General features: G+C 37.3%; 1 protein-coding gene across 3 annotated transcripts in view; it reads left to right on the forward strand.

The window, feature by feature from the left end:
* The first annotated feature begins 2,530 nt into the window (after nucleotides 1-2,530).
* The window catches only part of KLHDC10 (kelch domain containing 10), a 70,445-nt gene continuing 48,856 nt past the window's right edge, over nucleotides 2,531-24,119 (forward strand). For all 3 annotated transcript variants that reach the window (XM_047847375.1, XM_047847384.1, XM_047847394.1), the window contains exon 1: nucleotides 2,531-2,805. In XM_047847375.1, the coding sequence (XP_047703331.1) occupies nucleotides 2,634-2,805 (172 nt within the window). In that variant the 5' untranslated portion in view covers nucleotides 2,531-2,633. The remainder of the gene's footprint in view (nucleotides 2,806-24,119) is intronic.

Genomic DNA, 24,119 nt, shown 5'->3' on the forward strand with positions numbered 1-24,119 from the left:
GTTTTCAAAATAATTTAATAGTTTTGGGGCACCTGGGTGGCTCAGTTGGTTGAATGTCCGACTTTGGCTCAGGTCACCATCTCAGGGTGTGAGAGTTCAAGCCCCATATTGGGCCCTCTGTTGTTGGCACAGGGCCCACTTCGGATCCTCTGTCTTCCTCTCTTTCTGGCCCCCCCCCCCCCCATGTGCTCTCTCTCTCAAAAATAAATAAGCATTAAAAAAATAATAATTTAATATTTTAAATTTAGTTAAGAACAAAAGTTTCATTTTGTTTCTGGAATTAAAACTGATTATCATATATATTACATACAAATTATATGTATATTATATATACTACGTAATATATAATAACTACATGAGATAGTTTTCAGTTGATTCGTTAATATAATCTTATTTTTGTAGACCTTTTTTTTTCCTTTTTATTATGAAGAATTTCTAACATATACAAAGGTAGGCACAACAGTATAATGAAAAGTTCTTATGTCCTTCTTCACCACCCAGCTTCAGCTTATGGTTAATGTGTTTCATCTAGCTCCACATCCATTCCTCCCTTCCCATATTATTTAAAATTTTTAATTCAGATATAATCCACATAAAATCCACTATAAAATTTACCCTTTCAAGTGCACAATGCAGTGGTTTTTAATATAATAACAAAGTTGTGCAACCATTACTATTCAGTGATTCTTAGTATATTCACAATTATACCACTATCACTGGTCTCTTATCATATAGATTTTTCCTTCCAAATCTCTCATTTTCCTTTGTAATTTATTTGTTGAGAAATTTGATTATTCTGTAGAATTTCCATAGTCTGGATTTTGCTGTTTGTGTCTCTGTAGTATTTTTTTTTTTATATTCCTCTATCCTCGGTATTTCCTATAAACTGATAGATATAGATATCTGATGAGATTCAAGTTCAATTTTTCTACAAGACTACTTCATACTTATGTTTATGTTCTAGAGGAGTATATATCTCATCTTTAATTTTGTGATGCTAGCAGTGGGTAATATTCAATAGGTTGATCTCTGAGTGTATTAAGGGTTGAAAAATGGTGATATTGTATTGTTCTTTATTTAGGGAATACTCCTATAAAAAGAAAATTTCCTTCATCTACTATTTGGTTTACTCAATGGTACAATTTCTTTAGAAAAATTAACATTTATTAGTTTTGACTTTCATATTTTAGAGCCATAAACTTTTTTTTTTCAAGTCTCAAACATTTTCATAAGCAGTGCCTTATAGTACTTACAAGGTAAAACACCTGCCTCGAGGGACTACAAGTAGGAAAATAAAGAGGCAGGACCACTGGTGATGTGAGATTTGACCAAAAGCATATGTATGCAGCCTCAGCTACAGCAGATTTTCTCTATTTTCCTTGCATCACATAAGGTTCTCCTATGTAAAGGTTTACAGAAAAAAAAGAAAAGCCACCGTACCTAAGAACCTTGAAAAGTTGTTTTCTCTGAAGAGTATATATGCTTTTCCCTTATCATTCATAAACATCTTTAATAATCGGTATTTTCCCACTTTGCACTGCCCCCCCCATAAGTTCATAGCCAAGTTTTCTGTTTAATTTTGGACCAATAATTTGACAGTAATAATTTGACAATTATTTAACAATAAGAATTTCTGAACTGTACATCTGCAGTTTTCCTCAATCTTCATCTTCCGTACCTATTTCTGTGTTTCTTTCAGGTGATTCAGATTTTCTACTAGCAAAAAAGGGTTTGATTGGACAAAAACATTTTCATAGCCATCAGTCATCCATGAAATTACCTTTTTCCTGGTACTCTTCTGATAGGTGTTATTTTTAAAATCTTTACTAACCTAATAAACCAGAAATGGTTTCTCATTGGAGTCTTAATTTGTATTTCCAGGATTACTGGTTAGCTTCAACACTTTTTTATGTTTATTAACCAAGTTTAAAATTGCTTGCTTGGTAGGTGGCTGGTGTTTAATTGAGGAGCTCAGCCACTCAATTCAAAGACAAGACAAATGAAACCCAGACTACCTCACTTTTATATTTAAGCTATGACTCCTCCTCTGTTTTTTTCCTCCTCCAACAGAGCCCTTTGTGTGTGTTAACAGTCAGGGAAAGGGGTCTCAGTCTGCACAGCCGGCGAAACACTGTATTGCCCCCAAACATGTGTGTTATGTTCACAGCCTAGTTCTGATTTGAGTGCTTATGGGAAGAGTTCCTGAACCCTAACCGCGGCTGGAGGACCGACTATCGCCAGGACTCTTTCTGCAGGCGTGGCCTCTCTTGCTCGGCCTTCGATTGGCCCTCCTGATCCCGCAGGACTCGCGACGCGGGCTTGCTTAGCGCGGTTGATGCGTGTGTTGAGTGGCTGCTTCTGCCTTTCTCTCTCTCCACTTTTTTTTTTTTTTTTTTTTTTTTTAGCCATAGCTATGGTTACCACGTCTCTCCCCGCCTCCCTCCACCTGCCAAGAAGGCGACTGGCCATTGGCTGCCTGTCACCAAGTAAGCCAGTCATTGGTCGCTGGTGAGGATAGGGCGCTCCCCCTACCCCAGTCTCCCGGGTCTCTTGAGGAGCCCAGCAAGGAGGCTCCGCTAGTGCCGCCGGGCCAGGGGCTGCCGGGACCCGGCTGCCGCAATCGTTAGCGGGTCATGTCGGCCGCCCAGGGCTGGGACAGGAACCGCCGGCGGGGAGGAGGCGCCGCAGGCAGTGGCGGCGGCGGCGGAGGTAGCGGGGCCGGCGGGGGCAGTGGGGGCAGCGGGGGTCGGGGGACTGGCCAGCTCAACAGATTCGTGCAACTCTCCGGGCGGCCGCACCTGCCAGGTGAGTCGTGGGACAGGGTCCTGCCAGCTTGCGGGCGCGAAGGGAAGGCGACTGCTACCTTTTCTTTTCTCCCTGGCTTTCTTTTCCTTGGGAGGAGCAAAGGCAGGCCCCACGCATAGCAGAGGAACTGGGGCTTAGAGAAAAGGAAAGGTGTCTTTGAGGTCAGGGACGGAGCAGGAACACAACGAAAAGAAGCATTTTTGCTTTGTTGAAAGCTCTGTGCTGAGAGTTGTGTTTTCTTTTCAAAGGAGAGGCCGATGTTTCATTGACATTCCCAAATGTTTCGGTTACTCTGTACCCAGTCTCTTCCGCAGTTTGATCCTGTAAAAGGAGGATATTGGCGCCTAGCTGTGGGACATTATTTTTTAAAGGGTGCTAAGTTGAGAGAAGAGGGAAGAACATTCCAAAGAGTGTTTTTGTAAAAACCACCTCGAGTGTTTAAGAGTTAGGCATTCTGAGACTAGAAAGGAGGAGGAAAGGCGCGGGGAGGGGGGTAGAGTGTGTTGGGATGTGGATGTGGAACAGAACCAAGAGAATTAGGAAAAACTAGTTAAATTATTAATATTTTGCAATGTCCAGAGACAGAATCGATAACGTGGTCTAGATTTTAAGGGGAGAAAAATGAAGATCAAGAATATACTTGGTGACAAAATTATGATAAAAGCAGCTGATTGAGAATTGGAAAAATGTATCCAATGTGATTATTTTACGTTTTGGCCTACAATTTCCTATCCTGGAGTTCAGATGCTTTAAAAAACAAATCAGATCGATGTGTGTGTGCAATTTTAAAGAGGTACATTTGTAAGTGAAGTGTAGTAGAGGGAAGGTAGGGAAGTAAATATTGCACAGAATGTCAAATATTATATTGGGCAAGCGTATTTTTTTACCTTGAAGAGAACGATCAGGAATGATGTGTTAATCATTTACCATATTGTTTGTGAATAATGTTGATTTTATCAGTGATATATTTGCTTAGCCGGTGAGTTTTGAGAACATGATGGTTTTTAAATTCATTTTAGTACCATGCCTGTGGTTCTAAGTCAAAAATTATTTGATTAATTTGTAGACAACAAAGGGAATTTTGCACGTTCAATGAGACAGTTGCTTGCTGGTGATGAGGTTATTGATGTGTGTTAGAAATGCACATTAACCATTTATATGTGCCATTAAAATTAGCATTGAAGCAGTTGTAAATAGTCAAATATATAATATACTAGGAGTTGAGTTTGAGGTGATAGTATCAGACTGGGTATTCTAGAACTGCTATATATGTGATCTTTAACATGAAAAAGAAAAAAGGAGAAATCCTTTTACCTACCTCAAATTAACAGCAAAAACTTCTATTTTTGTGTATTGACAGATTAGAAGATAAATCTCTTACCAAAGACTATTACCGGTTTTCCCTCTACCACTGCGATCTTTAGGTCTTTGATCTCAGATTAATTATACCATGGACTTCATATAGGCATTCCCAGGCTCCAAGAACCTAGTTGGTGCACTTCCTCACTGCCACCACCAGATGGCAGTGGAAGCCGTGCTTTCTGATGTGCGGTTTAGGTGTGGAGCTATTTCTGCGTTTCCTTAGCACACAAGGCCAAGAACAGCCATTTGTCCAGAGGGAAAGATAAAACGTGAAAAATTTAAACTGTGAGAATTCATGCAATGGGATGATCAGCCTCTTCTCTCTTTCTTTTCCTTTTGATTGGTGCTTCATTCTTCCTTCCCCAAGTAAGCAGCTTCTGTCATTTCTTTACCATCAGAATTGGGAACATCTGCCATCTCAATATATTTCAAATTCTTTTACACCGATTAATTATTTTCCCCAGTATTGCATTTTGACTGTCCCCTCCCCCCACACTCATTGAAAGGTTGTATATTGAGGCGTTTAAGAAGATTTTAGGTGCTGGTGAGGCATAGAAATATCTAGGCCTGTTTTATGGCTGACCCTGGAGGTTAAAAAAGGATTCTTTTTTTTTTTTTTAAGTTTTTGTAGCTAACTTTCTCTCTCCATTGACATCTGATCCCATTTTCCATTTTTTGTCCGGCTCTACCAAGACTGCCAGATACTAAGCACCCAGAACCCTTTCTTACTTTTTGCACGCAGACCCTCCATCTAGTCCCTGATGAAACAAGACAAAACACTCTGGTCTTCCTGGAGTGTTCTTGCTCTCTCCTTCAGTGGTAGCATCTTTATCCACGCAGTTACACAACCTGAAACTTGGGCATCCTCCTTAAATTTTCTTCTCCCTTGTATTTCAGGTATAATTAATCACCAAGTTCCATTTGGTTTATTTCTGCCCTATAACTCCAGCTCGTGCTGCCATCATCCCTCACTTAGGTCTCCTGCAGTTTTCTAAGCAGTCTTCCTGCTTCTCCTCTCGCCCTGCAATACCTATAGCACACTCATCTTTTGCAAGCGCAAATCTGTTCTCATCTCTGCTTACAACCCTTCACTAGCTTTTCATTGCTTTTAGCGTAAGGCAAAAATCCTTAACATGACCTAAAAGGCACTGCATTGTGTGACTCTTGAGTTAATTTTACGTCATACGGTCTGGCTCTTAGATCGTTTTCTGCTACCTTAGACATATCATGCTCTTTCTGCCACGAGGCCATTTCACATGCTAGCCCATCGTCCAAGAACTCTCTAACTCCACTTCTGTTTTTTGGCTTTTAGGGTTTTTTGTTTTTGTTTTTTAGCTTCTCTTCCATTAGAACTTAATTCGATCACACTGTGCTTTCAGGGATGCCTTCTTTGACCTTCTGATTTATTCTCTTCTCTCTATACACACTTATAGTGCCATGTGGTTCTCCTTGGGCATACTTATCATTTATGGGTGATTCCTTGATTTGCATGATTTGACACTCTTCGTATATGCACACACACTAATTGTGTATATACGTCTGTACATATGTACATGTACTTAAATTCTAGATGGATGCATTGGCATTCTATGTAAGCAATTAGTTTCTTGTGAATTTGATTGATTAGTGTGGTTCAATCCTCTACAGCCCCATTGACTCTGGACAAATGGATAAAATCAAGTTCTTACACTTAAAAGTAGACCACACTCTGCATTCATGGTGACAGCACAAATGATAATTTTGTGAAACCTTGTTTGAGCAGCTTCTTGCCTTTTTGTTGTCTCCTAAAATGCAGTCGTGATTTTGTGTTTGTCCCATAGGCCAAGACATTCCTAGCTTGTTGGTCCTGGATTTCTAATTCATAATCTCTACACATAGTAAAGAAAGAACAGGGAACATTTTTGTAGAATAGGTATGCAGAGGTAGAGCTCAGGGGCACCCAGATCATGGAGATGATAGAGTGCAAGTTACTATTGTGATTTCACGGTGTCAGTTCGATTAAATGTATTACCTGCGATGACAGTTACACATTGCTGCTAATGAAAGAACTGAAAAACTGACAAGGAGAAGGAAATATGTAACAACTGGTAAAGCTGGGCAAAAACAGTACTGATAACTTAAAAATGTGAAATGTGATATATGTTGCTGATATAAAATCCAAATGGTACAAAAGAGCATATGATAAAAGGCAAGTTTTCCTTCTACCTTTGACCCCAGCTAATTGGCTTCTTTCCCTAGAAGCAAGCAATGATAAATTTTGAGTGTACGTGCGTGTGTGTGTGTGTGTGTGTGTGTGCACATGCACGTGGAAAGAAATGGTAGCATTTCTTTGTTTGGATGGGCATTTAAAATGTTTACAGTCTTGCTAATATAAATGATGATATGATGAATATCTGTCTATGTATTTTTGCACATGAGTGAGTCTGTCTTTAGAATAAATTCCTAGAAGTGTGATTGCTGGGTCAAAGGATATGTACTATTTAGATTTGCATAGATATTGTGAAATTGCCTTCCATAAAGACTGTACCAGTTTATGTTTCACTGTTGGTGTTGGAGTGCTTGCAAACCAGACCCTTGATAATAGAGTGGGTTATCAAACTTTCTAAAATTGCCAATTTAATAGGTGTATTTTTCTTATCTTTTCAATAGGTATAAGAACCATATTTGTTAACTTTATTTATAACATCTGCTTATAGTTTTTATTCATCTGGTTATATTTTTTTGTTCATTTTCTATCAAGATGTTTAATATTGTTTATAGGAACTCTGTGTTTTAAGGAAATTAGTTGTCTTTGCTATGTGTTGAAGGTATTTTTCATAGCTCATCATTTGGCTTTTGACCTTGTTTATGGTACAGTTTTTCAGCAGAAATGAAAATTCTTTTGTAGTTGTAATTATCATTCTTTTTTGGATTTTAGATTTTGCATCATAAGAAAGGCCTTTCCTATTTAACTATTATTTCTGATTAAAATGAAAATTCTAGTTTTTTCTCGGTACTTTTATAATTTTACTTTAAGTTAAATGTACTTATCTATATAAAATATAAATTATGTAAAGTGTTAAGGTAAGAATCCGACTTTTTTCTAGGTGGCTACAAGTTATTGCAGTATTAAAATACTGTCTATAGGTGTACTTGATTCCTACATATAATTTGAGGTTCTTACTGGGCTTTTATCCTGTTTCATTGATCAGTTCACCTATTTGTACCTTAATGACCCCATTCTTTGATTATAGTCTGCTCTTACTCTACTTGCCAGGGTTTTCCTGGATAGTCTTGCTTGTATAGCTCCTCTCCCCCATGCTGTTGATATTTTTATTGATAGAACATTATAGATTGATTTAGAGATATTTGATGTCTTTTTGCGGTTCGTTCTTCTGTTCAAGAGCAGGGAATATATTCATTTCTTGTTCAAGTCTTCTTTTGCATCTCTCAATAACATTTAAAATTTTTTTCATTAAGACCTTTCACATTTCTTAGGTTTAGCCCTTGGTATTTTATCTTTTTTGTTGCTATTGTAAATGGAGTTTATAGTTTTATTATATCTTTTATCTTGTTTGAATGTGGGAATGCTGTTAATTTCTGAGTGTTAATTTTGTATCTAGCCACTTTTAGAATTCTAATACTAGCTAGTTTCCCAGTTGTCTTTTTAGAGTTGTGGGGTTAAATAATCATATCATTACCAAATAAAGACAATTTTATCTGCCTCTTTCCCGTGTTTATACTTATTTCTTCCTTTTGTCACATTATTTTGGCAAGTACTTTCCAAAATGTATGAAACACTAAGATAGTGGATCTTTGTCTTATTCCTAAGTTCATTGGGTGTTTTTGGTGCTTTCCTGTTGGAATGTGATCTGACTTCAGATTGAAGTGTACGTATTTAATCATGTGAAAGTAGTCCACTATTACCATTTTATTAAGATTTTTTAATACAGAAGTAAATTTCATCTAAAGCCTTCATCTATAGCTTCTTTGAAAATTACATAATTCTTACCCTTTGATCTACTTTTGTGGTGAATTGTACTACTGGACCATCCTTGCATTCCTGAATCAATTCACTTTGTCACAATGTATTACTATTTTAAATGTGCTGTTGGGTTCTATTTGCTAAACTTTATTTAGAAATTTTGTATCACTCCTCATAAGCTAAATTGCTCTGTAGTTTTTGGTTTATCTTTGTTGGATTATGCCACTTTCATAAAAGTTATTTCAAAGTTTTGTTTTTTTGTGCTTTTAAATTTGTTTTCTTTCTATCTCTGGCTAAATGGCATTGAAGTTAAAGGTTTGATTCAATTGCCTGTGAAATCTTTGGACCGTGAGTATTTGAGGGGAAGAAAAACTATTTGACAAATAATGTCTACTTTTATGATAATTTGGCTGCTTACAATATACATCTTTTAGGGGAAGCTTTGATAATTTTATTATCCTAGAAAATAACCCATTTCATCTAAGTTTTTAAAATTATTTTGTGTGAAGTTGAACAGATACTCTTTTATGATTAAAAAAAAAATTTCCTGTGTTTTTTTTCTTGGTTCTTGGATTTTAGAACCAGCTCTTGGATTTATTTAAGTTAGTTCTACTATTTTCTTATTTATTACTTTTTTCTTTCATTGTTTTAAATCCTTCCTTAGCTTTTCTTAGGTTTTATTTTGTGGTTGTATTTCTGTCTTTTTATGTTGGATGCTTAATGCTCTTTTCATTCTAAGTGTTTAAATTATAAGAATGCTTCTAAATACTGCTTTAGTTGTGTTCTGTAGGTTATAGGCTTCCTGTTGTAGTTATTTTCTAAATATCTTGCAATTCCATCAATTCCATTTTTTATTTATTTTCTTTAGTACAAGAGTAGTTAATCCCTTTATTATTGTTATTTTTTAGCTCCCAACTCCCTAGTTAATCCTTTTAAACTCTTTCTTAACATTTCCATTTCTGTCTTCAATAGCTTGAGATATACTTCACATGTCAGACAATTCACCATTTAAATACCAGGGTTTTTTAATATAGCCAGATATGTGCAGTTATTATCACAGTTGATTTTAGAACGTTTTCATCACCTCAAGAAGAAACCTCATATTTTTTAGCCGCACCTCTCTTATCCTCTTGCTTCCATTCCCCACCCCACCCCCACCCTAAGCAACCGCTACTCTACCTTTTGTCTCTATAGATTTCCCTGTTGTAGACTGTCTCATCTGAATGGAATCATATAATATGTGGTCTTCTGTGACTGCCTTTTTTTACTTTGCGTAATTTTTTCAAAGTTCATCCATGTTAAAGTGGTGGATATCAGTACTCCATTCCTTTTTATGGATAAATAATATTCCATTGTATGGATAAACCACATTTTGTCTATCCATTTATCCACTCACGAACATTTAGGCTATTTCTACTTTTGGGCTGTTAAGAATAAGACTGCTACAAATTGTGGAGAGATTTCTGAGTGAACATATGTTTTCATTTCTCCTGGGTATATACCTAGGAGTGAAATTGTTAGGTCATATAGTAGCTCTGTGCTCTATGTTTAATATTTTGATTAACTGCCAAACTTTTCCAAAGTTGCTGGAATTTTACATTCCTACCAGTAGTGTATGAGGGTTCCAATTGTGTCCACATGCTCTCATCAACACTTGTTGTTATCTGACTTTTTATTTGTATTTATTTATTTTTATTTTTTAAGTGTATTTATTTATTTTGAGAGAGAAAGAGTGAGGAGAGGTGGGGAGAGAGGGAGACAGAATCCCAAGTAGGCTGTGCACTATCAGCACAGAGCCTGATATGGGGCTTGAACCCAACTGCGAGATCATGACCTAAGCCAAAATCAAGAGCTGGACGCTTAACCGACTGACCCACCCAGGCGCCCCCCACCACATTTTTAAAAATTTATTTTTAGAGAGAAAGAAAGAGTGCACACATGTGAACAGGGGAGTGGGGCAAAGGGAGAGAGGGAGAATCCAAAGCAAGCTTCACACTCATCATGGAGCCCCACAGGGCCTTGGTCCCATGACTCTGAGATCACGACCTGAGCCTAAATCAAGAGCTGATGCTCAACTCACAGAGCTACCCAGGTTGCCCCTGCCTTTTCACTTTTTTAATTGTGTTATTTGAAGTGCAAAAGTTTTAAATTTTGGTGAAGTCCAAAACTAAATAAATAAACTTTAATGAAGTCCAGTTTATCAATATCTAAAACTGTTGCCAAATTCAAGGTCATGAAAACTTATCCCTGTGTTTTTTCTAAGAGTTTTATATAGCTTCCCTTTTACATTTATGTTTGATTCTTTTTGCGTAAGTTTTCACGTTTGGTGTAGGGTAGAGATTGTCTCAGTTGGCTGCCCTGTTGTCCCAGCACCATTTGTTGGAAAGACTGCTCTTTGCCCGTGGAATAGCCTTGGCATTTCTGTCAAAAATCAGTTGACCATAAACATTCAGGTTTATTTCTGGACGCTTGATTCTATTCTATTGATCTGTATGTCTGTCCGTGTGCTGTTACCTCACTGCCTCCCATGCTTTTGCTCTGTAGCAAGTTTTGAAATCAGAAAGTATGAGTCCTCTTACTTTATTTTTTTCCAAGATTGTTTTGACTATTCTAGGTACCTTGCAATTCCATGTAAATTGGAGAATCAGCTTGTCAGTTTATATGAACTCAACTGAGATTCTTATAGAGATTTGTGTTGAATCTGCATATCAGTTTGAGGAGTATTACCATATTAATAACATTAAGTCTTCCAATCTGGAACATGGGATGTTTTAAATTTATTTAGATCTTCTTTAATTCTTTCAACAATGTTTTATGGTTTTCAGAGTTCACTTATATCTTGCTTGCCTTTCTCAGTCCTCTTGTCCGTGTCCTTTACTATGTTTTCAGCAGTGTTTGTACTCCTTTGTGTTATATTCAATGAAGATTTCATTTCTGTGTCGGTTTTGTTTTTTCCTTCCATTTCTTTCCTGCTTTCAACCTGCTTATATTTCATCTCTTCTATGGTCTATCTTCTTTGAGTTAGAATCTCTTAAATTTTTTCTGCCTTTGAAACATCATTAATTTTAGTTCAGTATGGTTTATTGTCTTCCACTTCTTACCACCACAATTATAAAAGGAATAGAAGCTCATTATTAAAATTTGGTAAGTATTGAGTGAGAACTTGAAAATCATCCATAGTAATTCCGCTTAAAAACCACTATATCAACATTTTGATATTTTGCTTTCCTTTTAGTTATCAGTGAATTCTCTTTTTTTTAATACTATGTAAGTAATTACATATCACTAGCAGCAACTTGGATTCTGTTAAAACTGTTGTGTATTTAGGGGCGCCTCGGTGGTCCCGTTGGTTGAGTGTCCAATTTTTGGTTTTGACTCAGGTCATGATCTCACAATTCACAGGGTCGAGCCCTGTGCTGGGCTCTGTGCTGACAGCATGGAGCCTGCTTAGAATTCTCTCTCTCCCTCTCTCTGTGCCCCTCCCCTGCATGTATGCACTCTCTCTCAAAATAAATAAATAAACTTAAAAAGAAAAACAACAAAAAAATAACCCAAAAGCTGTCATATGTTTAAATATTTTACTCATAAATGCTCATTTATATTTTCTATTATTAGGAAGAATCTGTTTCTCAATTTATTATATGAATAACTTTTAGGTTTTCTTCTAGCTGATGTCCTATTTTATTTCTTTCCTTTTTTTAAAAAAATTTTTAGTGCTTATTTTTTGAGAGAGAGAGAGAGAGAGAGAGACAGAGAAAACACATGCACAGGGGAGGGGTGGAGAGAGAGGGAGACACAGAATCTGAAGCAGGCTCCAGGCACCAAGTTGTCAGCACAGAGCCTGATGCAGGGCTCGAACTCACAAACTGCAAGATCGTGACCTGAGCCAAAGTCAGATGCTTAACTGACTGAGCCACCAGGCACCCCATGTCCTGTTTTATTTCTCTCAGTTACAGCCAAGCTTTCAAAAAGAATAGACTCTGTTATTTATTTTAATTTCTTTTTTTTCTCTTCAATCTATTGCAGTCTTGCTTCTGCCTCCTTCATTCCACTCAAGTGTTCTTGTTAAGGTAATAACTTCCTAATTGTTCAACCCTTTGGATACCTCTTAGTCTTCATCCTACCCAACTTCTCTAGATTTTTATTTTGACTACCTCCTGTACTAGAGCCTAGGAACCCATAATTAGACAAAGTCTCTATTCCTGAAGAGCTCTTAGTTATCCTTTTAGCTCTTGAACTTCTCATTAGTTTTCCTTTATCTGCCCCTTAATATTAGTATCCAAGAATATATCTGTCTGTTTATTTGTTTTCCCTTCCTACTCTTGTATTCTCCCTGGGTGATGTTATTAATTTCCTGACAATGCCTAAATCTGTCTCCAACCCAGACCTACTTTCCTGTTGGACTGTTTGCCTGTGGCTACTAGACGTTACCACCCAAGTTACCGAAGAGTACCTTAAATTCAGCGTCTGAAAATAATTTCATCATCTTTCCTGCCAAACCTGTTCGTTCTGCTTTGCTCCTTATCCTAACTAGTTTCATGGCTAATTCATCCATTTAGTGACCCAAGCCAGAAACCTGGGAATCACAGTAGATTCCTTTTGCTCACCTCTTACCCAATTGGTCACAGTCTTCTCAATTTCTCCTCCTTACCCTAACTCTTCAGTTTGTCCCTTTCTATCTCTCTAACCTCACCATTGATGTCTTTGATTTTATATTTCAGCTGTATAGAAGTATTTGTAGTTAGTTGCCTTAAATTCTTGGCAAAAGGTAGGTTGGAGAGAGAGATTTAAAAAAAATGTGTAATTTACTGTAATACTACAGTACATTTTATTTCTTCTTTCTAGAGTGCCGTTCTCCTAATTGTCTTCTAAGACCCATTCAAGTGTACTTTATACAACTTTTAAAAATTCTCTCTCTTTTTTTAAATCTCTTTTTTAATACAAATAGGTTATTTGTAATGAGTAGGTACTATGTGTCTGGCCCTGTTCAAGGCGTTTTATAACCATTAACTTATTTAATCCTCATAACCTTGTGAGGAAAATAACTTTTGCATCTTCTTCTCTGATGAGGAACTGAGGCTTAGAGAGAAGCTACATAACTTGCCCAAAGGTATATAGCTAATAAGTGTCAGAGTTCAGATCCAGACCGGTCTGTTGGACTTCAAAGCCCATGCTATTGTGCCCCTTCTTTGTGTCACCACCTTCCTTTGTATATAGATACAAAGTGTGTATCACAGTACTGATGTATACTGAATTGCAATTCTCAACTTACCTGCTTGCTAACTATGGGTTCCTTAAAGGCAAAAGTAATGTCTTACTCTTTACCGTATTCTGCAGAGATTAGAACACTGTCCAGCTCCTTACTATGCTTTTAGTAAATGTTTATTGAATGAGTTGGTAATTGTCAATGTCTGCAGGTATTGATGCAAGAGAGTTATTTTACGTTACATAGTCTAAAATAGATTTTCTTTACTGAGGCATTTAGCACATACAAGTTTTGTATGGCTTTTCTAAATATTCTTTTTTTCCGAGTACACTTTTATGTTGAACATTATCATAAATAGTTGTACCACTCTCCCATCTGTGCCTTGATTCTGTCCCCTCCTGCCTTTCCAGAAAATGTACATTATGTCCTGTGTCTTCAACCTTTTTCTCTCCATCAAATCATTCCTATAGCGATATAGCTTTAAGTTTTATGTCTTCTAATCTCTCCTTTTCCTTTTTTGTTTTTAAGTTTGTTTATTTATTTATTTAGAGAGAAACAGGGAGTGTGAGCAGGAGAGGGGCAGAGAGAGAGAGGGGGAGAGAGAATCTCAAGCAGGCTCTGTGCTATGAGCCCAGAGCCCAGTGTGGGTCTCAAACCCATGAGCTGTGAGATGATGACTTGAGCCAAAATCAAGAGTCAGACACTTAACCCACGGAGCCACTCAGGTGCCCCTCTCCTCCTTTGATAGCCAAGTTTGTGAAAGCATTGACTAGAGTTGCTGTCTTAATCGCCATACCTCCCCATCACATCTTTGAAGTAGGTCTTGTTAAAGTCACAGAATGACTAATGTGTTATCAAATCAAACGAATGTTTTTCAATCTCCATTTTATTTGATCTCTTCATTTTAAAACATCCTTTTCCGTCAGCTTTCTAGGTGTCGGATCTGCTCTTCTTATTATGAGTCTGGCCTCTCATACCCAGTCTTAATTTTTTCAACTCTTCCTTTTCTACCAGGCCTTAATGTGAGTTCTCAAGTCATGATCCTATGCCTCCACCCTTTTTTTTTTTTCAAATGTAATTTTAAGTATTCTCTTCCAAATCCATGGTTTTCAATTTCTATCCATGTGTCAATAAGTAAGGCCACTTTCTAACCTCAGCCCAAATCTCTCTTGAGGGCCATATACTTACTGTCTTCACGTCTTCACTTACATGCCTTATATCCTTCAAGTTCTGCATGTCTAAAACTGAATTTGTGACCTTTCCTTATTCTAAAGGTGAAGGGAAGCTATTGGACAGTTTTAAGCAAGGGATTGATAAGATGTGATTTACATTTTTTTTAATGTTTTTTATTTCAATTCCAGTTAACATACAGTATAATATTAGTTTCAGGTACACAATATAGTGATTCAACGCTTCCATATAATACCTGATGCTCATTACAAGTGTGCTCCTTAAACCTCATCACCTATTTAACCCATCCCCCCACCTACCTCCATTCTGGTAACCATCAGGTTGTTCTCTATAGTTAAGAATCTGTTCTTGGTTTGTCTCTCCCTCTCTTTTTTCCCCTTTGCGCATTTGTTTTGTTTCTTAAATTCCACATATGAGTGAAATCATATGGTATTTGTCTTTCTCTGACTGACTTAACAGTCCAAGTGTCTGTTGACTGATGAATGGATAAAGCTGTGGTATGTATATGTGTGTACACACACACACACACACACACACACACACACACACTGGAATATTACTCAGTCATAAAAAAGAATGAAATTTTGCCATTGGAAACAACGTGGAGCTTGAGAATAGTATGCTAAGCAAAATAAGTCAGTCAGCAATTTACATCTAAAAAATTTTTTTTAAGTTTATTTTTCAGAGATGGAGATAGAACATGAGCAGGGGAGGGACAGAGAGAGAGGGAGACACCGAATGCGAAGCAGGCTCCAGACTCTGCGCTGTCAGCACAGAGCCCGACACGGGGCTCAAACTCACGAACTGTGAGATTGTGACTTTGAGCCGAAGTTGGAGGCTCAACTGACTGAACCACCCAGATGCCCCAGCAATTTATATTTTTTAAAACTCCCTCTAACTGCTGGATGGAGAATGGAGTGTGGGAATTGGCTAAAGTGAAGCATAAAAGCCACTTAGAAGACTTGTAGTTGTCTCCTCAAAGGATTATGGTGGCTTGGACTAGGGTATAGTGGTATAGGTGGTGAGAAGTGATTGAATATGAGATGTATTTTGAAAGTAGCATTTTTTTAAAGTTTATTAATTTTGTGAGAGAGACCACACGTGTGTGTGTGTGTGTGTGTGTGTGTGTGTGTGTGTGTGTGTGTGTGTAAGCAGGGGAAGGGTAGAGGAGGGCGAGAAAGAATCCTAAGCAGGCTCCGTGCTTTCAGCGCAGAGCCCGACTCAGGGCTTGATCTCACAAACCATGAAATCATGACCTGAGCCAAAATCAAGAGTCAGATGCTTAACCTACCGAGTCACCAGGTGCCCCTTGAAAATAGCATTAACAGGATTTACTGTGAGGTATGAAGAGAGGAATCATATGTTTCTGTCTTGAGCAACTGGATGGATGATGGTGTCGTTAAATGAGATGGAACAGATGGGAAGGAGCAGGATTGTGGGGGTAAGTCAAGAATTTTGTTTTGGCTATGTTAAGCATGTGATGCCTATATGACCTCCACGTGGAGAATATGGGGTAGGCAATTTTCATATATAAATCAAACTTAAGGGAGAGGTAGAGGGTCAATATATAAATTTTGGAATTATTAGCATATAGATGGTATTTTAAAGCTGCTGGGCTGGATGAGATCACCAAGGAAGATTAAATAGAAATAAGGACAGACGACTAACTTGAAGGTGGGAAGGAAAGGAGAAGCAAGCAAAGAAGGTCCGTAAAATAAGAGGAAAACTAGGACTTCTTGATTTCACAGAAGCCAAGAGAAGAAAGCCTTTCAAGAAGGAGGGAGAGGTCATCTTGTTCAAGGCTCTAAAATGGTGGACTCTAATACTACGGTGCTCTAGTTACCATCGTCGGTGTGGTAAGCTTTGGTGGGCTGGCCTACGGACCTATGAACTGTTTATAACACAGTTCATATCACAAACCGAGATATAAATTTAGAATTTTGAAGCACAGCCTAAATTTTTAATAGCCTCTATAGTTTTTAAGGTTCACTTTGTTTTTCCTTTCTGAACTATTTTTAAGACCTTTTTAAAAGCAGTTTTTTAGTGGTTTTCAACCCTAAGATCATTAGACCAGATTACCAGTTATCTATACTGAGCAAACTTGTAGAATGAATAAAAGTTATGCTCAGGCTAAAATACGTAAATATGATTTCCTGTTATTGGACTCAGCCTAGCCTATCCCCTAATATCTTTTCATAAATTTTTTAACTAAACACTACATAAATATGGTAAAACCAAATAGTATACAAAGGACACAAAATTTCCCTTCTGCCCTAGATCCCTAGTTCTCTAGACTGTCTCCAGAGGAATCATCCGTTAAGAGTTTCTGGTGTACCTTTCCAGAAATAGAATTTGCATATGTATGCATATAGATACACTGTATCTTCATTTTTAAGCAATTAGAGTACAATATAAAGTATTCTTTATGAACCTATCCTTTTTTTTTAACTAAAAATATATTTTGGGGGTAGTTCTATATTACTATTTAGATTTTGATTGATCTGATTGATCTGATTCTTCTTCATGGCTGAAAGTATTGTGTTATATGGATGTACAGTAATTCATGCAATAGATACTTATTTAAACTGTTCCTCATCTACAATTTGAAAATATTGCTGGGGCGCCTGGACGGCTTGGTTGGTTGAGTGACTTTGGCTCAGATTGTGGTTTCACGGTTCATGAGTTCAAGCCCTGCATCGGGCTCTGGGCTGACAGCTCGGAGCCTGGAGCCTGCTTTGGATTCTGTGTGTGTCTCTCTCTCTGCCCCTCCGCCACTCATGCTCTGTCTCTCAAAAATAAATATTAAAAAAAATTTAAAGAGAGAGAAAACATTCCTGCAATGCATAGTGATAAATATTACCAACTTACCCATGTAATGTCTGTTTTTAAAGTTTTCTTCAAGTTATGGAACTAAAAAAACTCATGCTTCTATTTATCCCTTTATTTTACTCAACTTTCCCATCCATTTTGTCTGGGAGTGTTTAGGTTTAATCCTCATAATAATAACACTAGGAACTTTTATAAACATAACCCAGTGAGGAGTAGGTACTGTTATTGTTCCCTTTTCACAGAGAAGGAAGCTGAGACCCAGCATTTCTTGTCTAAGGCCATTAGCTAACTAGAGACAGAGCCAGAATTTGGAACAATCAATGTGGTTCTACAGTCCATGCTCTTAACTCTGTGCTGTATTCTCTGCTGCCCGTCCTTCCCACTTCTTTCTCTTACTAATGTAATTCAGGCCTTCACTGCCTTATAACTGGATTATACTAATTAATGTTTCTGTCATTTCCTGTCTTCTCGTATTCTATTCTATATACTGAAACAGGATTAATCTTCCTAAAGCAAAACTAGGGTTTTTAGGATGTGCTTCCCAGATCAAAATCCTTCAGTTGCTTCCTGCTACATTTAGAATCCAACCTGATATCATGTTCTTATTATATTTGCTATACGGTCAGCGAATTTACTTCGAGCTTTCTCTAAGATATCATTGATTTGTCTATAAGATTAGACAGTGAAATTAGGGGTGTCTGGTTGGCTTAGGTGGTTACGCATCTGACTCTTGATTCGGCTCAGGTCATGAGATCGGGCTCTGTACTGGGTCAGGCTCTACACTAGGCATGGAACCTGCTTAAGGTTCTCTCTTTCCCTCTCCCTCTACCCCTTCCCCGTTAATCTGGCTCACGTGTGCACGTTCTCCCTCACTTACCCAAAAAAAAAAAAAAAAAAAAAAAAAAAAAAAGGAATAAATAGTCTTTGGAGTTGAATAGTGCTTTTTCTTTGAGTTATTTCCCTTTTTACCCACAGTAGCTCCTACCATATGGTTTTATCAACAGACTCTCAACTCAGTTAATTTGAATCAGATGTGTAATTGATCAAAAACTGCTAACCACAAACATCTTGGTGTCACATAAAACAAATTCCTCCAAATACAAACATGCAAACGTCATGCAAGAACATGGAATTTCTTTTTCTTTTTTTTTTAAGATAAAAAAAATTTTTTTTAATGTTTATTTAGTTTTGAGAGAGACAGAGTGAGTGAGTCCAAGAGGGGGAGGTGCAGAGAGAGAGGGGGAGACACAGAATCTCAAAGCAGCTCCAGGCTCTGAGCTGTCAGCACAGAGCCCCACACAGGGCTCAAAACCACGAATGACCTGAGCTGAAGTTGGATGCTTCACCAACTGAGCCACCGAGGTGCACCTTTTTTTTTTTTAAAGATTTTATTTTTAAGTAATCTCTACAGCCATCATGGGGCTCGAACTTACAATCTCAAGATCAAGAGTTGCATGCTCTACCAACTGAGCCAGCCAGGCACCCCAGAATATGGAATTTCTAGTGTGCGTTCCAAACTGGGTACTTTAGAAAGAGGTAACATATTTAGCATTAAATGCACATGCATATACTAAACTAAACATTGAGAAAACCATTTCGGAAGAAAAATAACTTTTTAAAGCTACATCAAATTTTTTTCTGCTCAGTTATAATTTTAAGTACAAAACTTCACTATGCATTTGTGGAAAAAGTACTACAATGCAAATGTTCTTGTGAAATGTATCTTTTGAAATTTTTATTTTTAAGGAAGGAATAGCTATTATTTTATTTTTTAGAATAGCTCTTTTTTAATATGATGCTTCAAGCAAGTATCTTACTAGAAGTCATGTCTGCTTTAGCAGTATTCAATCTGATATTTTTTAGTTTTGCATTTAAGCTCTTATTGGCTTTCTGCTTGTTACATGACAGGATTGTCACCAATTTTTCAAAATAGCTTCATTTTAAATATTGAACTTTTAAAAACAGTTTTGTATAAGATAGCACACATTAAAAACTTGTTATTTGGTGACTGTTTTGTTGCTTTTTTCCCAGGTTTGGTCCAACACAACTTTTATTGCTTTTGGTCAAGTCTAGATATTTTCTTTGAAGACATTGCATTTGCCAACAGAAAATGGTGCCTTGAGAGAAGGGAAAGTGTGAATTCATAAAGAACAGTCGTGTCTTAGGGAGCCTGGGTGGTTCAGTCGGTTAGGCGTTCAACTTCGGCTCCGGTCATGATCTTACGGTTTGTGAGTTCAAGCCCGCATCAGGCTGTGTGCTGTCAGCACAGAGCCTGCTTCAGATCCTCTTGTCCCCCTCTCTCTCTGCTCTCCCCTACTCTGTCTCTCGCTCTCTCAAAAATAAACAGCAAAAAATAATTGTGTCTTCACTTCAAAATTGATTACTTTTCTAATTTTAATCAAGGAACAGAATGAGTAGCAAAGTATTAAATGACATTTCTGGATACAGTCATTTAATAGAATTTGCGAATTTCCTTCTGCTTGATTCCTCAGTTTTACTTGCAGAAATAGGAAGTGTTCTGTGTCTCTGAAGAGCTAACTGCCTTTGGTGCCTCTTAAAGGAGGGAGTTTGCAAAATTTTAGTTCATCAGGCACTGTCAAAATGTATTGATTGAAAGATCTGTTTTTCCTATTCCGTCTCTCATATCTACACTCAGTACATAGTGTTTCTATCTCTCCCTCAAGTATGTTTTTGGGGAGAAAGTTTATTCTCTGGATACTCATCAGAGTGCAGGAAATCCAGGAATATGAAAAGACCAAATCATGTAGTTTGACTCCTGAGTAGGTTATTACTATACATTTTTATTTCAGTATATTAGGATTCACATACATAGTTGTTAGTAAAGAAACTGGCTAAGTTATTTTCTAGGGTAGTAGGATGTATACCATACTCATTTTTTTAAACTATTTTTTTAAGTGTATATTTATTTTGAGAGAGACAGAGACAGTTTTGAGTAGAGGGAGAGGTAGAGAGAGAGGGAGAGAGAGAGAGAATCCCAGCCAGCCTCCATGCTGCCAGTGCAGAGCCCGATGCAGTCCCCAAACTCACAGAGTCCAGAGGTCATGACCTGGGCTGAAACCAAGAATCGGATGCTTAGCTGACTGAGCCACCCAGGTGGCCCTCTTTTTTTTTTTTTAAACAAAGTTTTGCTGGAGATAAAAAAGGAGATAATATTAAATTAAGAAAAACAGACTCTTGGGGTTCCTGGGTGACTCGGTTGAGTGTCCAACTCTTGGTATTGGCTCATGATCCCAGGGTTGTGGGATTGAGCCCCACATTGGGCTCTGAGCTGAGCATGGAACCTGCTTGGGATTCTCTCTCCCTCCCTCTCTCTCTTTCTCTCACCCCCTCCATCTCTAAAAAGAAAAATAAAAGAAGGAAAGCAGACTCTCTGGCTATGGTTTACATTTCAGGATGGCCACATTAACACAGATGCTCATAGAATACAAATGCAGGCAGATTTATTTATTTATTTATTTATTTATTTATTTATTTATTTATTTATTTTTATTTATTTATTTTTAATATGAAATTTGTTATCAAATTGGTTTCCATACAACATCCCAACAGGTGCCCTCCTCAATACCCATCACCCACCTACCCGTCCCTCCCACCCCTCATAAACCCTCAGTTTGTTCTCAGTTTTTAGGAGTCTCTTATGTTTTGGCTCCCTCCCTCTCTAACCATTTTTTTTTCCTTCCCCTCCCCCATGGTCTTCTGTTAAGTTTCTCAGGGTCCACATAGGGGTGAAAATATATGGAATCTGTCCTTCTCTGTATGACTTATTTCACTTAGCATAACACCCTCCGGTTCCATCCACGTTGCTACAAAGGGCCATATTTCATTCTTTCTCATTGCCACATAGTACTCCATTGTGTATATAAACTACAGTTTCTTTATCCATTCGTCAGTTGATGGACATTTAGGCTCTTGTTTATTTTTTTAAATCTTAAACACAGAAAATATTTTATAAGTAGTAAAAAAAAGTTTTAAAATTAACTTTTTATCTTTCTCCTTTGTCCTCTCTTCTAAATCTCTTTAGAGCCATAAAATGTTAAAATTGAAAAAGACCTTAGAAATTAATTATCTTGCCCTAGCTTCTACACAATATGAGAATCCATTCCACAATAGTTCTAATCTTTTTATAAAATCTCTATTTTAATATTGTTGTTGTTGTTGTTGTTGTTTTTTATGTAAGCTCTATGCACAATGTGGGGCTTGAACTCATGACCCCAAGATCAAGAGCCACATGCTCTACTAACTGAGCCAGCCAGGTGTTCCTAAATCTCTATTTTAAAGATGTCTCCTTATTTTGACCTCTTAGACTAATGGACTGCCTATTACATTGTGGAGAAAGCTGTCAAATTATGTGTTGGCTCTAATTATTACAAAGACTTGCCTTAAGTGCAGCTACAAATTCTATGACTTTCTCCCAGTTGTATCTTCTTATAGATTATAGAATGAATCTGTTCTTTCTTCCATTTAACCACCCTTTGGAAAACATTGATAACATTCTGGGTCTGAATTCTGTTTTACTTTTTAACCTGGGGGCCATCAGTTCATGAGTCTGTCTTCAGGGGATGGGTCTTCAGGGGATTATATCATATGTAAAATTGTATATGTGCATTTTTCTGGGAAGGGAGCCAGTAATTTTTATTAGCCTCAATAGAACCTGATTCCCCACCAAAATTAATATGCCAGACCTACCAGGGTAGACCTGGTAATCTGCTTTTTGGTTTTGTTTTTATTTTTATTATTTTTAGTAAGTTTGCAATGAGCCGGCTAGTCTAGCATCTCAGGAACTATCGCGCTAGGTAATTTCTGAGATGCTTAGAGCATTTCCGACTCCATTGAGAATTGTAGAATTTTTAGAGCTTTAGAGACCATTTAGTTTATATATAGTTTATGGTATATTTATAGTTAATTCTTTCTATCAAAAGATTAAGCTGATCCAAAGGAGTAAGGTTTTTATTTAAAAATTTATTTGAAAACCTTGGCAGCCATTCATAAACATTAAGAATGTGGTAGTGCTATTTTAAATCAGGAGTGTTCCCAAGATTTTTTTTGTTGGACTTAATATTTTAATGTAACACAGGTTTATGAGTTATACTTTTTTATTAATTTTTAATCTGTAAAGATGTTAGCCTATTTTATTCTTACTATTCCGAAGGAAGGACAGTATAGCTGAGGATTCACTTAGGAGCACTAGTTTCAAATATTCCATCTACCTTTTAGAACAGTTTGAGCCTAGTACAACTCCTCCTGTGCCTGCCTCCCTTTCCCAAAGACAAAACTCAACCAGCGAGGCTTTTTTCTTTTCTCCAGTAAAGTAATACTTGAATAACTAATAATGTAAACCGAATGACAAAAAGCATCTTAAGATTTGAAGATGTCTTTCAGTGTGCTATGATTACTTCACTTTTCTAGAAGTCTGTGCAGGATAGGCCTACTTTTTGCAACAAATGTCAGAGGAGTAAAGTCAGAAGAGACAAGAGACTAATGTGAAAGAAAACAGAAAAATGCAGCACAGCAGGGGAAATGAACATGTTTTAAGAAACAGCAATGACAAGCAACAGAGATGGCAAGAACCAGCAATTTTCATTCATTTACCATTTATCCCTCTCTTCGTGTCAAAACTACCTGAGTTAGCTTATAAGCAGAGATATAGCTGAAAATAGAATGTTTTTTATAAGTAGGTAAATAAGTAAATGGTGTAGTTGAAGACAGATGATATAACATATCTGGTAGCTGGGGGGTATACAGCTGCTTTTGCCTCAATATTGTAACTCCCTAAAGATACATTTCCTGTGTATGTATTAGGGAGGGACAGTAGAAGCGAGTAAGTAGTCAATAGCTGCTTACCCCTAGCTTGAAGGCCCTTGAACCAGAGTGCATGCTTCTTGTTTCCTAAAAGCCTAAGGGATGAGAAACACTACAGTTATTTCATTCATTACAATGACTTACTATGGCTTTTATTTTAATAAGGGTGGCAATATGATGGTATATGGGGGGGGGGGGGGTGCGGGTAACACCAGACTCTTGGGAGAGGAGAACAACTTCTTTGGAGGGGTTGGGAGAATGTACCTTTAGTTGAGAGTCCTTGCCTTAATGTTCTTTCATTTGTTCATTCGTTTGTTCAACAAGTATTTAGCAAATGCCTCTATTAGACACATTTCTTAGGTGCTGAATTGAATTGTGACTAAGAGCATTATTACAGAGTCGTTAAGAGTGATTTGGACCTAAACTGCATGGGTTTGAATCCCAGATTTTTCATTTGCCTAGCTAAGTGACCTTGGGAAAAATTGCTTAATTTCTCTGTCTTGGTTTCCTCCAATGTAAGTTGGGAATCATAATAGTATCTGTCTCATACAGATGTGGTGAGGATGAAATGAGTCCTGGAACAGTATTGTTATTAAAGGGAATTCAGTTGTTTTGATACACACACACACAAACATGTATATGTAAAATGCTGCCATGACTAAGCCATAACACAGTACAATATAGCACTCCAATTTATATTTTAGTTTGTGTTGATTTACATACCTCTTTGTTTCCAAAAGGATTTGAGACCGATCCAAAGCCTCCAAAAGAATACCCTGTATTCAACTAACACAACAGAATTAACATTATGGGTTCAGATCTTCTTGCTTTGAGAGGCCAAAGACAGAAACTTAAAAATGAGTGTATTTAACTGCTAGGAGTAGACACTGGATAAATGTTAATTCTAAGTGTAAAAGAAAGTCATTCACTTGAAAAGTGGTC

This window comes from Prionailurus viverrinus, chromosome A2, assembly GCF_022837055.1.
Source record: "Prionailurus viverrinus isolate Anna chromosome A2, UM_Priviv_1.0, whole genome shotgun sequence".
Classification (NCBI taxonomy): Eukaryota; Metazoa; Chordata; class Mammalia; order Carnivora; family Felidae; genus Prionailurus; species Prionailurus viverrinus.